The following is a 17,398-nucleotide window of genomic DNA, read 5'->3' as shown; positions in this document are numbered from 1 at the left end:
AAGCTCTCTTACCGTGACCCTGCAAATGTAGTCGAACATTCAAAAATTATTTCACTCTTAAATTCGACACAACGAAGAGATAGATATTGTTTGAAGCGCTCTTATCGTGAGTACACAACTTGACAAAAAAACAAAAAACAAAGCGAAGACTACGCAGAGGTTATCAAGGGTTTTATTTCCGACAGACCTGAACGCGCCATAAATAGTCAGCGGTACTGGGCATGCGCTGATACAACGGCAAGCTGCCGAAGTACAAACTTCGACATCAACACAAACACTTTGCAAACGTTCAGCGTGAATTGCTTATAGTATTACTGAATATATTTAAATTATAGTCATTCAATCCGTCTAAAACTGGAATATTAAACAATTGCAAAAAACAAAAAGAAAAGTCAACAGTAACGTAAAACACGTACATAATGAACACAATTTCAAAGTAATATATTTGGATATAAGTGGACAATATACCTGTCCTCACAGGTAAAATGTGAGGACATGAAGAATACGTTGTCGACTGTAAGTAATCATTCCGCCACACATCTGATTTGTTTTAGTTTTGTGAGACAATAGTGGGTCTGACACATGTACATCCCACTGTAATCGCCTTTACTCCCAATCTCAAATTATAGCTCTGTTGTTTCCTCTTCCCCTTCCCACGCTGGCTCTTTTTTGGTACCCTGCAGAGAGAGCATAAAACAAGTTGCATTAAAAAAAAGTGCTCCATAACTTTTAATAAACTGCAGAAGGTTTCACAGATCAGAACCTCCTGACGCTGCGTACCTGTGCAGAACCAAGATCTGGTACCTGATGGGCGCAGCCATCAAGCCTGCATCCTCTGCACCGCCTCGCAGACCGATACAGGCAGAGGTCAGACACTCGGCCTCGGAGATCACCTGTGGAATCCGAGACGGTACCAAGGACTCTCTGCAGCAATAACAAAACCATTTAGCCCGACTGATGGTATCAGGTGAGAGAGATTTGAACACCACTGACCTGTAAGTCCAGGGTGACACCGATGTGTTCGCGATGATTCTTGTTGGTTTGCTGTTGATCTGCGGCTCTGTGGAATCCAGTAAAACCCTTATAGACTTTCCTTTACATCCACTCAAGGAGTCTAACTTCACTGACACCACCTTGTTTTTTCTTGCTCCAGTTACCAGAGTGGTGACTGCCAGCAACAACACAGCTCTGATGACCTTCACAGGGCAGAATCAGATTTAATAAAGGCACAGACTTGAGAAGAACAACAACAAAACCCTTAAAAAAATAGACTTCTAGAGAGTCGCCCCGATACTCACCATCATCATGTCCTTCAAACTCTGTCTGGTCTCTTTCTTTTCCAAGTGTTTAAATGCAAACAGCATTGATGCTTCCGCTTTCAGTGACACACATTTTCAATATTTACACCGAACCACTAGCACCACTAGATTTTAGTCTCTGCTAATTCTCTCTGCTCACCCACACAATCCATAAACTAGGTCGAGAAAAGGCCGCTGGTTTTTTCCACCTGACTCAGCAAAACCTCAGAAACAAAGATAATGTCAAAGATAAAAGCATTACAGCGGCCCATTTTTTTTTTTTTTTTAAACATCAGGATGATGAGTCATGTCTCTCAACAAGTGTTTGGTCACGAGCCAAAGCCTGTGAGTATAGGGATGAAGATATACAGTGATGTACAGCCATATATGTATGAGTTTCTATGGCTCTTCTTGAACTGTAGCTCACAACAGATATGGCCTCACTAAAACCTTAAGTGCAGGATGGTGCACCAAATTAAGAAGAATGAGCGAGAAACCATGACATATGGTTTATTGTTTTTGAACACAACTTTATAAACCGTAACAAAACTATTTACAAATACGTGATGCTTCTCGTGTGCTGCATTTATGAAGCCAAATCTCCCAGAAACATTTCAGTCCGCGCTACTCGAGTCGTGGTTCGGTTCCTCAGATGAGGAAGATGATGTCATCAGCCACCATGACCTGGTTGTCATCCTGCATGCGAGTCAGAGCGGCGCGGATTTCTGCTTCGGTGAAGCGCTTTTTGCTCTCTTTGTTGATGCCTTCCATCAGCATCTTCATCTTCACAGACTGAGCGTGTGCAGACTGGAACACGGCGAACAGAGACGACTTGAACTCTTTCATCCTGAAGGAGGAAACCAGCGTTGTTAGGACACAGTCACGTAGTGGTGCCGTCTCGCTACCATATTATCAGCCACTCACCTCTCAGCGGACAGTTCCGTGTCTCCTGCCTGCGACACCTCCATGCTGTCCTCTTCGGCTCGTGCCTTCTTGGCCGGTTTTGAGCCGCCAGTCTGGACTATTGACAGGGACTTGATTAGAGGTCAAACTCATTCAACCCCATATAGTATTAATGACTTTTTTTATGTATATCATGAGTTTTATGGCAATGCAGATGCACAAACTTACTATCTGGCACATCCTGCTCTTCACTGAAGTCATAAGGGCTGTAGGGCTCACTGCCCTGAGAGCCACGGCGCCCCCTGCAGCACAGATGAAAAATTACAGGTGTGCCTTCATGTTCAGAAATAAATATGGGTGGGATTCGATTAAAAAAATGTATTTCGAGAATTTGTGATTAATAAATCTCAATTGATCAGTTTCATGGCATAAGAACATTTGTCAGAAGAAGCCACATTTTTTAATGAATTTGGTACATTACTGAATCAAATGATGGACCCATACATACTTATTATTATTACTAATTTAAACAATAAATCACGACGGTGGCTATATTCAAGTTTTTATATCACCTTATTTAAACTAAAGCTCTTTTAATGTCTTGAACATATTTGTATAAGAATTTTAATTTTATAAGAATTTCAAGTCCATTCAGAGCGGTGGAAACCCTGGACATTGTGTAGTGAAAAACCTCCCTGAACCAAAGCAAACAGATGCTTTTGTTTGCTTTTGTTCAGGGATTCCTCCATGTTTGTTGTTGTTGTTGTTGTTGTTATCATCCTAGCTGCCACGTGTCTTGTGCATCAGTGGGATCAGCGGACCAGGAACTCCTGCACTTACAAAGGTTCCCTGTTGTCTGGAGAGCAAACTGGTAAATTAAATAAATTATTTTTTTGTTGTAATTAATTGTAATAATGTTGTAATTAATTAATCGTAATTAACTCGTGAAAGTCCCACCACTAGAAATAAGATTAAATGCGAATGAAAAGCTGCACTCACCTCTTCCTTTGAGTTCTCTGTGAAGGCTGAGTCGCCGTCTCATCTTCTTCCTCTTCTGATCCAGAATCCCGCTCCTGTCTGGATCGCTTCTTCTCCTTCTCGAGAACCTACATAGCCAAAGAAAAAAGGTCAATACATTTATTCTCCTGCAGCTTGCTACTCGGCGTTTTCACGGCTCAACCGTACCTTTTTGAAGTAAGCGAACTGGACCAGCTCCACGGCGACCTCAGAGTCCTGCAGCTCCACAGCTTTGCTCATGCGCGCCTTGGCGTGCGCGGTGGAGAGGCGGATGAGAGTCTCCAGTGTTCGAGCGGTGACGGGCGACGTCTGAGGAGGACAGTTCACCTTAATCACCGGCTCTTTTGCCGAGGTGACCTATCGGGTTGCTGCTCACCCTGGCGACATCAGAGCCCATCTGCTCCTGACTCCTCAACCTGGAGTACTCCTCAGCGATGTGATTGGCTGCTTCTTCCGTCAGCACTGGTGTCACCGACTTGGCGATGTGGATGTACTTCCTCATGAACTCTTTACTCACAATTTTCTCCCTGAAAAGACCATTTATATGAGCAGACTTAAGAAACCTGTGCAGCAAAAAATAGAAGTGAATACATGTAGTGAACCTACTTCTTTTTTTTGCTGCCGTGCAGCAAGTTGTTGTGCTTCTCGTAGATCTGCAGCTCCTCCTGCTCTTCCTCGATAACATCTGGATCCTCTGTCGCCAAAACGTCCACGGTCCCGCCCAGAGCCATGGCTGAGGTTCCAAGATAAGAATATTTAGATGATCTTCAAGTTGTGTGTGTTTGTTTATCCTACTGTGTGGAGAACAATTCTTGACAAAACACTATCCTTGTGAGCATGACATTGTGGGGTTGGACCCCACAAGGTTAAGCCTCAATTTGAGGATGACGACTTCAAAATAACTGGGTCATTATAATGGGGTTTAAGTTTGGTTCAGAGTCCTGGTTAAGGTTATCCATGTGTTTTGGATGGTTAGGTTTAGGGGGAGAGGCTGGGCAAAGCATTACGGCAATGAGAAACCACACAACGTCCACACAGGGACAGAAATACAAACGTGTGTGTGTGTTTGTGTCCACTTGTAAAGCTATACTTGTGGGGACCAATTCTTGGAAATACTTGAATATTTGGGGCCCATTTGTCGGGACCTTTTGCTGGTCACCACAAGGCTTCAATTTGAGGGTTAGAGCGTCAAGATAACTGGGACATTGTAATCGAATTTAACTTTGGTTTAGGCACTGGCTAAGGTTAGTCATGTATTCTGGATGGTTAGGTTTATGAGGGGCTGCTGAAAGCATGAAAGTTAATGAAATGTCCCCACAGAACATAAAAACATAAGTCGAGGGTGTGTCTGTACATGTATTAATATTCTTGTGTGGATCAATCTTTGACAAGACAATCATCTTATGAAGACATTTTGCCGGTCCACATCGAGTTTTGAGGTTGAAAACATCAAAATAACAGGGTCATTATAATTGGGTTTAAGTTTGGTTGAGGTGAGCCATGTGTTTTGGATGGTTAGGTTTAGTGTGAGAGGCTGGGGAAAGGGTTATGGCAATGACAGGTCGTCATAAGGATAGAGATAGGAGTGTGTGAATGAGAAAAGAGCTGTCCACTAAGACAGACGTGTGACATGGTCAGGTGACCTGTAAACAGGGATTCTACTTTGGCAGGGAGGCCTTGAGGACATCTTATTTATATGAACAGATAACAGTACTCTCACATGTCGGATCAGTACCTGCTCCCTCCTGCTCACGAGGGTCACGGTAGCGGTGCATCCTGAGAACATGGTCTGAAATCTCACGGTCCTGCTCCGCATCCATCTGGTCCAGCATGATGAATAGGAGGTCGAAACGTGACAGCAAAGAGTCCTGCAGGCCGATGTTCTCCATGGGGGTTTTGTACTGGTCGTACTGCAGAGACAGAAGATCTCAGCAAACAGGAGAAAGAGTCACAACATCGGAGACTGACCCTGCCGTAGACGGGGTTGGCAGCAGCCAGCACGGAGCAGCGTGCATTCAGGCGGGCGTGGATTCCCGCTTTGGCGATGGTGACGCGGCCTTGCTCCATGACCTCGTGGATGGCCGTCCGGTCCATGTCGGACATCTTGTCAAACTCGTCGATGCACACGACACCGCGGTCAGCGAGGACCATGGCACCCGCCTCCAGACGACGCTCGCCTTGAAGGAAAAAGCAGCTGTGCTGTTAATTCTCATACGTCCATGAGGACAATCCCTCAGGTCGAAGGGGTGCAAGTTCTCACCAGTCTCCTGATCTGTTGTGACAGCGGCCGTCAGACCGACTCCAGAAGATCCACGGCCAGTGGTGGGGATGGCTCTTGGTGCGGTGTGGAGAACATAGCGCAGCAGTTGGGACTTTGCAACGGATGGATCACCTAAGAAAAAAAAGACAGCATGTCATATATTGAATGTCTTTGGGGAAGTGGTCACAAATCACTCCCACTCACCGATGAGCAGAACGTTGATGTCGCCTCTGATGCGCGAGCCATTGTCCAGCACCTTCTCCACCCCTCCCAGAAGCATGCACAGAATGGCCTTCTTGATGTACTCGTGTCCATGGATGCTGGGAGCCAGCGAGCGAGCCAGCTGATCAAACACGTCCTGAACAGAGAGGCAAAAGACATTACAACTCAGGACAGGTTTCAAACCGCCCTAGCATGAGGGGGAAACTCTTACGATGGAGCGCAGGCGGCTGAAGTTTCTAATCTTGGCGATGTCGTCGGCAGAGAAGTTGGGGGACACTTCCTTGCTCATTTGCTTGACGTGACACGCGATCATGATAGTCCTGCGAGGAAGGAGACATGTGCATATTAACATTTAAATTGAGTGACACAGACGATGGGGGACTCACCGAAACGTGCCGGAAGTGAATCCACCTTTCTTCCCTGGCAGGCAGCGGTAAGTCCCGATGACCTGAACCCTGTCTCCAGGTTTGACCAGGTCCACCAGGTCGTTGTCCAGGATGATGTCCACGGAGCGAGGCAGCTGACCGGCGGGTGCCTTTTCTGGCATCTCCTGCACCGTGATGGTCTGGTGGTCTTTGTAGATGGAGAGACCAAACTCGGTTTCCAGCGGGTTGTTTTCCTCATCCTGTTGACACACATTTACACACTTGTTAAAGTACTGAATCCCCCTGGTGGCCGACTGAAGTATTGCATTAAACAGTCAGAAAATGATCAAGATATTAGGACAAAACGTATTTGACCTTTGTAGGGTAGATGGCGCTGGAAGGAAAGGCATCCAAAGAGGTCATATCAGTGTACTTCCTCTCCATGGTCTTCTTCGTGGCTGGACAGTAGTGGACGCTACGCACCACCTTGGGACGCACAAGTGAACCTAGAAGAGAGAAATATTGAAGATACAAATAAAGTTTTGTGATTTTTGAGAAGGGTTTGAGTTGACTTACATTTGGTGATGATGCCTTCCACACACACGATGCTGCCCAAAAGACGAGAGGTCAGGGTGCGAGGGGTCACGTGCTTGGTGCCGAAGCTGCCCTCCAGGCCGATGAAGAACTCCTCGTATTGCTTGGCGTAAGTGGCATCCACAGATGCAACAAGGTCCTTCAGGGCTCGCTGGAAAGCCAGGAGCTCTTCAAAAGCACTGTTCATCAGTCTGCACAGATAGTTGAACGTTTTCATTGACAAGAATACATTATTTTAAACCTGAATAAAATGAAACAGAAGTATAAACCAAACCAAAATACACTCCAAATAAAGATAGATACATATACACATAACACACACACACACATACACATATATATATATATATATATATATATATATATATATATATACACACATATATATATATATATATATATATATATAGGAGTCAATAAGACGAACTCTCATATTCACTCCCAACACTTACTTGGCAGCTCGACCTTCGTTGCGTCTCCTCAGGTCATTAATGTTGACAATGAGTCGAGACTTGTTTTCACTGATCATGTCTCGAACTTTGCTCTGGTAAACGCCCTGGTCTTGCTGTGAACAGTATACCACAGATCCATTTTAGCATGAGCTAACAAATACAGCCACCCGCATGATCCTTTTGTTCGCACGCGCGTGCCACAAGTAGAAGCCACAAAAGTCAGACTTACGTCGTCGTCAAGAAAGTCCAGATAATCCCTCTGGGCTTCCCTCATCTCTCGGTCGTCAGCGACGTCAGTTGCCATGTTGTATTCGATGTTATTCCGCCTGAAAGTTCTGTATCTTGCACGGAGCTGAACGACACAGCCTTCACTGCACCCGTCAAAGCACACGACTGTGGCGTTTTCGCGCCAAACTGTGCCGGGTAGGAGCAAAGCGATGCAGCTGATTGGTCACGTCTTTGGCAACGTCACCGTCTCAGCGCGCGGGTTGAAGCGCTGCTTTCCAATAGACTGATTGACGTCTCCTTCAGACCACGCCCACTCAGAAATAACCCGCGAAAATGCAACAGGAAGAGGCGGGCTGCTGCGCAAGGAGGAAGCGTTTCAACGCTGCACTTTTTCATTTAACCAGCAGATGGAGACAAAATCAATGTTTAGATTCTAACAGCGCGGCGACTTCTTTTTCCGAGGAGAATTTCACAAACGATTAAATATTAAAATGTATTAGATTTTGCTTTGCTTTACCCGGCTCTGAAATGAAAACATTCAAAGAAATGGGTACAGGAAACAATCCCCCTTTCAAATTCACCACCATAAAGTGATTGGGTTGATACATTAGAGAGGAGATTCAACGTTCATAAACATATGATATATACACATGATACATATCATAAACAAATGAGCCACGACTATAAGGATCACCCTTATAGTCGTGGCTCATTTGTTTCCACGAGCCAATGGTTGGTTTAACAGCTACAGAGACAGAGGATTTGAGGCCACACCAGCGCTCTGCCGTGGGAATCTTGCTGAGGTTGTGGCTCTGGAAGAGAGCGTGGTTCTCCCTGAACATCCTTGACTGAGGCGAGAACCACCTCAACTGCTTTACTGATATTGACACAAGCCTTTCTCATCAGTACCGGATGTTTTCACTTAGCACAATGATTCAAACTAACAAATTATTTAAAAATATTTCTGCATGCATCTTATAGACTGCTGCGTCCATGCTACTGCAGGTTTTTAAGCAGCAGCCACAAAACCTGCGTGTCTGCTTCCCATACATGAACGGACGAGGTTTAGTAGCCGATCACTCTTTACGTACAAACCCCTCCTCAATTGCCTTAAGGGCCTCTTCGCTGCTTCCAAAATTACAATTCCTTAAAGTCCCTACATGAGCTGAACCGCCAGTTTGATGGGTGTGTTGGAGTGCTGTAGATGATCTGTCAAAACAAGCAGGTGAGACGTTTGCTTATGAAGCTATTCTTTTCTTCATGTTTATGACACTCAGAGTTAATGTCTTACCCTCATATATGTTATCTAGCTTCAGCGTTTTGAAGGGTACATTGTGCTGCTTTGGTTTACATGAATATATATGAGCAATGACGACATCCAATCTGGAAGAAGAATGTGTTCAGTTCTCGGGTCAGGACTTGTTTGTCTCAGCCTGATATCTAGGTGAAACATGTTATATCCTGAATTTAGCATTAGCATGGTTGTGGTCTAGAGTCCAACTGGAGGTACCCTGGTTTGAACCGGGGTCTATTTATCCTCATGTCTGCACAGCTTTCCTTCATGCACAAGCACAAGCAGAGGTCAACTGGGGACTCGTCTTGCCTGTGTGGTTGTCTGCTACGGTGTTGAGTTACGGACTGGTGATCTGTCCAGGGTGTCCCCTGCCTCTCGACCTGAATAACAGGGTTAAACCCCAACCTCCCGTCACCCCACTAAGGTGACAAGCATCAGAAAATGAATGAATCATATGTGTTACACAGGGTGGAGTTTCAGGTTGGACCACATTCCAGAGCAAATACCACTGGATGCACTTTAAACATCTCCTTTAGTGAAAACAGAGTAATCAAAATCCATACATTATAAATAAAACAAATGCTGATATCTGGAGGCATGTTTCATTTTAGGGGGGTGCAGGGGGTATCAACAGCATCAGACAATTTCTATACACTGAAAAAATAAAAATGTATTGGTTTAATAACAATATGCATAAATTACTCTGTATAAAGCTTTTGGCATTTTAAAGAACTAAAATAGCAGTTGGGACTCACATTTGTAAAGGAATATACACTTTTCACTTTTTTTATTTTATTAAAGAAAATATTCAAAAACAATTTATTAGTGATTTTTGCTGGGGAAAACTGAGTCATGCGTCCTCTGCTTCCAGATATCCATCCTCACCGCCTCACAATGCCCCACAACATCATTCATAAACTGATCTCCAGGTCTCAGGACGGGAGGCACCAGACTAGCTACTCCTTGCCCTGGCCCAGCTCCACAGTCACCGCTTCAGACGTCCCTCTGCTGTTTCAGGAGCCTCACATCCTGCCAGGTTACCGGCCGGTTCATCAAAAGTGGCTCTGCTACCTGCGCCGCCTCTTCCAGGAACAGGAGTCCCTGAACGTGTGGACTCACTTGCTGGCGGTGCCCGTGGTGCTGATCCGCTGGTGGGTCAACGCGCTCGACGCGGGCTTCACCTTAGACATCGTCTCTCTGCCGCTCAGCGTGTTCCTGGTTTCTGTGCTGGTTTACATCTTGGTCAGTGCCGCTGCTCACCTCTTCCAGGCGCACTCTGCCCACGCTCACTACCCCTTCTTCTTCATGGACTGCGCCGCCATGGCTGTGTTCCAGTACGGGGCCTCACTGGCTCACTTTTTCTACACCTCTGAGCCACAATGGCGGGGCAGCCATGTCGCGCCAATTTATCTCCCAGGTTCTGCTCTTGTTGCCTGGCTCTCCTGTGTCGGCTGCTGCTTCGCCAAGTCCTGGTACCGGCAGCCTTATCCGCCACAGCGTAAGATGTTCCAAGTAATCCCCTGCACTGTGGCGTATCTACTGGATTCCAGTCCCATAATTCACCTCTTGCTCACCGCCCCCTGGACTCAGGAGCCGCATCTGAAGTTCCACGCCCTCCATGTGGGCTCAACGCTCATGAGTGCCTTCTTCTTCTCCACTGCGATCCCGGATTGGTTCTTTCCAGGCCGCTGTGACATCATGGGCCAAGGTCATCAGCTCTTTCACCTCTTCATGTCGCTCAGCACCCTGTTTCAGCTGGAGGCTCTGTTCCATGACTACAGAAGGAAGAGGGAGACGCTACTGGACATCTTCAGGGAGAGTCAGCTGCAGTGGGCTTGTGAGTCCTACTTTGCTGTGGTCTTGTGTTGCTTTGGGACGGCCTTGATAGCCTGGTGGATCACCTGCAGGCAACTGCAGGCGGAGGAGAAGGTCAAGTGACAAGTGTTGGGGGATGTTTGCAACAAAACATGATGGGATGGTGACGCAAATAGAAAAAACCTGGAGGGACACTAAATTGTTGCACAAGAAAAAACAGAAACCTGTAGTCAATTTGATCAGTTTTGAAAAAAGCCTGTTTCACATTTTTTTTTCAATTGCCTTTACTCATGTTCACATGGGCCAAAGATACCAGAGACGTTGTTTTGAAGTAATTTTTTACTATCTTATTGATTTATTCTTTTGGCATTTTGCATCTGTCATCGTTGTGTCAGCAACAAGTTTTCAAAAACGGAAAATTTGACTTTTGCATTTTAATAATGTATTCGCTTTTCATGATGCTCACATGGTCCAAGTTGTTTTTAAGTCTTTTGGGGGTTTTGAAGAAAATGTCAGTTTTGTCATTGTTGTGTCAGGATCTGACACAACGAGGATTTTTCAAACAATCACCAAAATTAAAATTTTGCATTTTCTTTAATTTATTCACTTTTGTTACAGTCTAACAATGTGAGAATGGGTCACCATTTTGATGTTCCATGACGTGCCATTCTTTTGGCATGGTTTTGTCAAATTTTAATTTTTTTTAATTTTTTTCAAAATTCTACGTATGCTTATTGAACAATTTCTTTGCTCGGCATGTACAGTGGTACCTCGGTTCTTGACCACAATCCGTTCCAGACGGCCGTTCGAGAAGCAAATTGTTTGAAATCTGAATACATTTTTCCCATTACAATGAATGGAAAAAGAAATTATGCGTTCCAAGCCTTAAAATAGGCTTTTGTAGGAGTGAATGTAGAGTGTCTGCTGCAGCTGCGCTGTTCCTCTATGTGTGTGGCCGCTGCATGTGGGAGGGGTTGCTGAGTGAGTGACGTCTCTCCAGAAGTGAAGAGGTGCCCGGTGCGTGTCCAGCTCTGAATGTGCGCTTCTGTGCAGTTTGGCTGTGACAAAGTCATAAACCAAGTCACGCTCTGTCCCAGACTCGCCTCATCCCTGTCCCAGCTCCAGCCCACAACAGGACATCAAACCCTGGAGTGGAGGTGTGGAGAGCGAGCACCTCCCCTGTGACACTCTACCACGGTCCAGTGCGGAGACAGGAAAGGTTTTACACCTCAATATGAAGAAAAAACAGTCAGTAAATGTAGCTAACGGGACACGTCTGCATATAGAGGCTGCGTTATACACAATAACAAAGCGCGTCGTGAGTCAGCTGATCGGTCCTCGCACGGTATGTTTTTTCTGGCTTTTTCCGGGAGCGTTGGAGTTCTGGATTTTCGTCCGAAATCAGAAGCAAAAAAATGTAGAAATTTTTGTTCGAACTCGAATTCCGGATGTGCGAAAACCGAGGTACCACTGTCGCCTGCTTTGAGAATTCCACTCTTTTTGGACCGACAGTGCCATCTAGTGAGCACTGAAAGTGAGTACAGCGTTTCTTGAAGCCGCGTAAGGCCATCACTAGCAACAGCCCTGATATGTACTGGGACCAATTTTTCTTCACATATATAGAGACAGACAGACCAAGATGGAAGCAGTCTTCCACCAACCTAACTTCTCTGTGCTCTGATGACCAGCAGCATCGATGTTAGCCAGGAGTTTGTTCAGGGATCTCCTCTCAGCAACTGTCACCAACTTCCGGCTGATGGTTTCCCCACCTATGGATAGTTCAGACACATTTAACACTCAGTCTAAGCAGGAATTCAGCCAAGAATCCAAGCAAATAATCTAAATATAAATACATAAATCAATATAATCCCTATCATAAAGGATGTTGTCAGCATTATTGATGTGCAGAAGATGATTCAGGCTCTGAAGCGAAAGTGAGGGTCAGTGAGACGGATGCCGCTTGATGACTGTATAGTCGATGTGCACATGGTTGTGCACATGTTGTGTGAGCGTTTGTGGATAATATTTCACTCCTTCACTCAGGCCAAGTCTCTGCTTTGAGTCACATTTGGAATGACCTGGACGCCCGAGCTAAACAAAAAAGTTAAACTGACAAAAACAAGAAGGTCTCGCCCCTCTTCAGCCTCAAGGTTCAGGGGAGTTTGCCAGAGAACTTTTCGTTTTTCTTTCAACAGCAAGGTCTCTGAAGGGTCACGGCTCCTTTGTGTTGGGAACATCAAATTAGTTATTCAGCTCATTTATTTTCAGCGATTTGTTCTCTTAGTATGAAGAAACTGGCGAGTCGTATGTTCGTATTCCTGTGGTGTCTGATATGGAGCCAAGGTTTCCGGCCAACAAAGGATGCGCTGACATGATGCTGTCAGTTGCAAACACTTGTCCAGCTGGAATCGCTTCAGTTTGTGCTTTTGTGTTTCAGGTAGTTTAGGGGAGGAGCCTGGTAACTCCTGCGTGAGAATCCGCAGCTTCTTGTTGTGACATGCGATAGCAAAAAGAGAAACATTTCCATTGCTAATAACAATAAGTCTGACATCCACCGAGTAACTGCATAAATTCAATTCAACATTTTTCAGTTTCCTCTGGAGCCAAGGTGTGGCAGCTGCCATACCGCGCCACAGCCAATGGACCCCACTGCGTTTAGTCAGAAATTCTTGACGCTGTAGGAGAAAATGAAAGATGGAAACATTCAGTTTTACAAGAAGTTGCTTTAGTACGTCTTTGAAGTTTTGGTGCACAGTTTTCCAAAATAAGATTTTGATCTACCATGTGAAAGCCATTATAGATAACAAGACTAAATACCTACAATTTAAGGGAGTTTTAATCGACTCCTTCAAGTTTAATAACTGGCAACACATGATGAACAACGGTGCAAATGTTAGCCACTCGGCGTTGACTCCTCAGGTACCAGAGTGTAAGAACATTCTAGTGTTATCGGAAGTCTGTCGGAAGTGCACCTAGAACATTTCCGGCTCATTGACTTTTTGCCATCCGGTTTCTCTGTCTTCATCGATCAGGACAAAGCGCTCCACGGCCGCACTTAGAGAGCAGCAGTGGGCCGAGCAAAAGGGCTAAAAATTACAGTGCGTTTCTTGTGCAAAGTCCAGCATTGGAGGATCAGTTTGAGGCGGGCAGGTTGCCATGAGGCCTGGTGAAAGCATTTCCCTGCATCTGAATCGGACCAGTGTTCACCGGAGGTGGGCACCACCATACCTCCCTGCTCTATCGTATGGTTTCACCCGGGCCTCTTGTCCCCGGCATTCATCTGCTGCCCCGCCGATTAGATAGGGACAACAGAGAAGGCTATTTCATCAGAGGTCTGTGTCACCTCAGGGCTACGGCTGCCACCGTTGAGGTCATGCTTGTAAAGGAAATGAAGCACTACTGTTTCCCCTAAGCAGCCAGAAACACAAGTGATTACACTGACTGATCTTTCCAAGAGACGCTGATTGGTGCAGATCAAAGTCCCCCCCGGAGACCACCTGGAACTACTCTTGGCAGCAGACCTGGCCTGTGGAAGGATGAACGTTTCCGGGGGAAAAAGGCACAGAAGCTCTCATTCTCAGCCTGATCTCCGTGAGAAACCCGACCCAGTGATGGAGGGACCATCTTGGCATCCAGTCAGTTTCTAGTGTCACACTGAAATACATATGAAGATGAGTGACTAGTAGAGGCGACGGTCCGGGGCAATGCGGCGCTAGGATCTCGCTCTTGGCATCCTCATATTCAGGCTAGATGGGCTGTTGGCCCGTGATCTTCATGAACTCAGCGAACGCTGTTCAGCTCCAAACAGGGGGAAAACACACGTCAGTCTTCAGCCAAAATGCGTTTTGAATGTGAAAGCACTGACATGGTTGAGGATGATACCAGTGCACGGATTGGTAGTTGACATTACCCCACAGGAATTACTGAAAACAAATGCTTCTTTATGCCCCTCTCATCTTTCATTTTAATGTTATTGATGCTAATATTATATCATATCGGAAAATGAATCTTTGTGCATTATTTCCTGAGAAATGGAATCAAATAAACATGGAAGCAATATTTCAGTCAGAGGGACTGAGCAAGTTTCAATTCCATTCTTCCAGCCACAATTGTGGTTTTGGCAGACAAAACTAGAAAAAACTGAGATTGATGCTGGAGTTGAGGCGATGTAATTGGCAGGAACGTCATCATTTAGGGAAAAATAAAAAGAAGTTTTCTAAACTGCAAATGAAGTCGTATGAACGATACTTCAATTACTAATGTTGTGAGTAGCTTTTAAATTCAATGCCAGTGAAGGAACAAGCGGGTGACAAATGACTATTATTACAGTCACTTCTCTCTGGCTAAAATTGAAAAATGTAGAATTTTCGTTGCTTAAACTCGACTAGAACTAAGACTGAAACTGAAATGGCTGTCAAAAACAATGCTGGTTCATAACAATCGCAACAAAAACCAAACCGAATCTCAATGACACATAAATTGCTTATTCATCAGGAACGTCGGACCACTAGCAACGTGGTTGTCATCCGCGCTAATGTAGTCCATTTAGCATCAACACAGGGCCATACAAAAAATGTTTTTACCTCCATGTTTGATATGGTGGAGGTCAAGCAGCAGCGGCTACGTGTCCTATGAGTGAATGGTGAATCCTTAAAAACCTCCTTGCTTCAGTTGGAACACAGAAGATCATATTACCTCACCTTTAAAACACAAAAAATCCCCCCAAAACAGCTTGAGCTGGAGAAGACGGAAGCTCATTATCTTAAAATGTTACACACTTGAAATCCTGGAAAAAGTCCGACCCAACAGTCAGCAAGAATGTAAGTCATCAAACTTTATTGTTTTGTTTGTGTTCCCACATCTGAATCCATGTGGGATACCGGATTCAAATGAGTTTATTTTGCAGAACCCACGCGGTGGTAAATGCTTATTGTCCTCGGGAGTTCGGTCGGACGCAAAAAAGTTTGTCTCCACAAGCTTTTAATAATGTGTTTTGCCAGGCGAGCTTGTTGTTCCTCATCATCTCTGAGGCAGGAAATAACCTCAGTTGTTGTTCCTCCGTTGAAATAAGACGGAGAGAGCCCAAGTTAATTCAATTATCAAGATGAATTGTCGAGTGCAATTGTTAAACAAACAAAGCTTTAATGTGCACTTACTGAGCAACAAGGGAATCATTTATTATTTAAGGCAAAAACAAGAGGTTCCCCAGAAATGCCACGCACTTCCCCTGGCTTTCTGACTGGTTGTACATTTCCTTTGGGTTTTCCCTGCATTTTCCACCACCATAATAATAAATACAGCAGGAGAAAACTAGTGTGTAAATCCCAGCCGATAGTTTTATTGCAATTAATTGAGCATCTGGGGGGTTATCAAACCATTTGGCATTTTCATGGAGGAGAAAATGCAAATTATATACATTTATATGTACCATCTGCAATGTGTCCTTTCGACAAGCGCGACAATTGACGTCAATTTCATATCATCAGTAGGTTGACTAGACCTATTGAAAATTCAGAGCAGCTGGGTTGTCACAAATTTCTTTGTACTCAAATTTCAAACTTGATATCGGCACATAAAAAAAAAAGTCTATAATATATATATATCTCAGTTAAATGTATCTGAATTAAAATAGCAGCTAGTATGTAATAATAAAAATAATAATACACAAGACAATATACATAATTACATGACCCTGATACAAGTTATAGGTACTAGATCTTTACAGATGAACTCAGCGACAGCTCTGTTAATGTACATGCAATTTTCACAGTTTTTTATAGAAGAGTTGGCTGCAACCGATCACTGTGAGTTTAGTACGAATTCAACTTCTCTCTGCTTCAATTTGCATCTTTAACAGAAGAAAACGTATTAGAGTCATGTCAGGGAGCTAAAGGCAGATAGCTACAGCTAATGGCTACTAACAAAAGAGTGCTGCGGGCCAAAACTAAGACAAACTAACATTTATTTGTTTAATATGGTACAAAGTAACAGGAGTTTGTTTTGGAACAAACTCCCGGCGTGATGACTGTGGTGCCGCCGGAGCCGATACTGCACTCATGCTCGCGGCGCCACTTGCATGCACACTTTGTAGCATCAATAACTTTGCGAAAGGCGACATGATCCGGACGTTTTAGTATCGATACTTTTGACAACCCTAGTCTGAGGTGAACCAATGCTCATGGTCCTGGTGTTGGCAAGTAACATGTGACTTATGACCTGCTCGACTTACGTCCACCCGGACTTACGACCACAGCCAGTAGATTTTTTTTGTGGTTTTTATTCAATGCACGTAGCAGCCCGGCAACGCGGACGACAGTTACGGCATCTCAGTATCCCAGCATCTCACTCTCACACAGGGATCTACCACCACAGTAGCACCTATAACCAATATGACTTACGAGCATGGAGCCAATCCCAGTCTTAAGTCCGATGTTACTTGTAGTTTCTGTAATAGCCATGGTTGCCGTATCATTAAATAACAGCACTGTTTCAGTACTCCTACACTCCTGTTTGAAACTGCACGCTCAGCAGCTTGTCACAGTCAGTCACAGGTTTGCAAAATAAACTGCTGTAAATGTTTCAAATTGTGACTCAAAAATGAAAAGGCTACAAAGGTGAGTCTTTTATGAACCCGAGAAGTGTATATTGGGCCACTATCATTCACATGCAAATTCTGAAATATCTCTCTATGGACCTCCAAAATCAGGTTGTTTTAGTTCTGCGAGTTTAGTTGCAGCTTCAAAGAAACATCATCTCTGGCAGGGCGACATCTGAAGTGTGGAGCACCCGTCCAAAAAGCAATCGCCATTCCAAAATTCAGCAATGCATTCACAGCCCACCGATTGCTTTATGAGATCTGCGTTTTAGGCTTTTCATAAAGGGTTTGAAATGGCGAGACAAACAGCGTGTGTCTCCAGGAGAAACCAAACCTGAGTGGGAAGGAATGTTCC

At 44.7% G+C, this 17,398-nt stretch overlaps 4 protein-coding genes across 5 annotated transcripts in view; 1 reads left to right on the top strand and 3 right to left on the bottom strand.

Moving 5' to 3' along the window:
- Positions 1 to 181, bottom strand: part of emilin1a (elastin microfibril interfacer 1a) — a 52,414-nt gene extending 52,233 nt beyond the window's left edge. Inside the window, exon 1 of one of the 2 annotated variants that reach the window (XM_053880533.1) lies at positions 13 to 181. The gene's annotated coding sequence lies outside the window, so the exon portion shown is untranslated. The remainder of the gene's footprint in view (positions 1 to 12) is intronic. The other variant, XM_053880532.1, reaches the window with a different exon arrangement.
- A 369-nt stretch (positions 182 to 550) lies between these two features.
- On the bottom strand, positions 551 to 1,363 carry il17a/f3 (interleukin 17a/f3). The gene is made up of 4 exons (XM_053881533.1): positions 1,299 to 1,363; positions 994 to 1,196; positions 781 to 924; positions 551 to 677 (listed from the first exon to the last, which is right to left on the bottom strand). The coding sequence occupies exons 1-4, from the start codon at positions 1,305 to 1,307 to the stop codon at positions 551 to 553; spliced, it is 483 nt and encodes a 160-aa protein (XP_053737508.1). The 5' UTR covers positions 1,308 to 1,363.
- A 449-nt stretch (positions 1,364 to 1,812) lies between these two features.
- Positions 1,813 to 7,494, bottom strand: mcm3 (minichromosome maintenance complex component 3). The gene is made up of 17 exons (XM_053881109.1): positions 7,341 to 7,494; positions 7,112 to 7,224; positions 6,642 to 6,850; positions 6,441 to 6,571; positions 6,087 to 6,325; positions 5,912 to 6,020; positions 5,683 to 5,836; positions 5,479 to 5,610; positions 5,187 to 5,395; positions 4,954 to 5,128; positions 3,825 to 3,951; positions 3,595 to 3,745; positions 3,387 to 3,527; positions 3,201 to 3,307; positions 2,430 to 2,503; positions 2,223 to 2,319; positions 1,813 to 2,145 (listed from the first exon to the last, which is right to left on the bottom strand). Exons 1-17 carry the CDS (start codon positions 7,413 to 7,415, stop codon positions 1,947 to 1,949), a joined length of 2,442 nt encoding a protein of 813 aa, XP_053737084.1. The 5' UTR covers positions 7,416 to 7,494; the 3' UTR covers positions 1,813 to 1,946.
- Positions 7,495 to 9,527: 2,033 nt separating this feature from the next.
- Positions 9,528 to 10,571, top strand: LOC128768585 (membrane progestin receptor beta-like). The gene has a single exon (XM_053881546.1). It carries the CDS (start codon positions 9,528 to 9,530, stop codon positions 10,569 to 10,571), a length of 1,044 nt encoding a protein of 347 aa, XP_053737521.1.
- The last annotated feature ends 6,827 nt before the right edge of the window (positions 10,572 to 17,398 follow it).

Source organism: Synchiropus splendidus, chromosome 12, assembly GCF_027744825.2.
Source record: "Synchiropus splendidus isolate RoL2022-P1 chromosome 12, RoL_Sspl_1.0, whole genome shotgun sequence".
Classification (NCBI taxonomy): Eukaryota; Metazoa; Chordata; class Actinopteri; order Syngnathiformes; family Callionymidae; genus Synchiropus; species Synchiropus splendidus.
Note: the sequence above shows the minus strand (reverse complement) of the source record. Positions and strands in the feature narration are given on the sequence as shown.

What these genes read in the sequence shown, in the direction of transcription:
- il17a/f3 (XM_053881533.1), bottom strand. An exon ending in GTGTCACCCTGGACTTACAG is followed by an intron (nt 925 to 993) that starts GTCAGTGGTGTT and finishes TTATTGCTGCAG; the next exon opens with AGAGTCCTTGGTACCGTCTC. An exon ending in CAGATCTTGGTTCTGCACAG is followed by an intron (nt 678 to 780) that starts GTACGCAGCGTC and finishes CTCTCTCTGCAG; the next exon opens with GGTACCAAAAAAGAGCCAGC.
- LOC128768585 (XM_053881546.1), top strand. Translation starts at nt 9,528, where the DNA reads ATGCCCCACAACATCATTCATAAACTGATCTCCAGGTCTCAGGACGGG.
- mcm3 (XM_053881109.1), bottom strand. Translation starts at nt 7,415, where the DNA reads ATGGCAACTGACGTCGCTGACGACCGAGAGATGAGGGAAGCCCAGAGG. An exon ending in GGAAGGCATCATCACCAAAT is followed by an intron (nt 6,572 to 6,641) that starts GTAAGTCAACTC and finishes TCTCTCTTCTAG; the next exon opens with GTTCACTTGTGCGTCCCAAG. An exon ending in TGGGCTCTGATGTCGCCAGG is followed by an intron (nt 3,528 to 3,594) that starts GTGAGCAGCAAC and finishes TGTCCTCCTCAG; the next exon opens with ACGTCGCCCGTCACCGCTCG.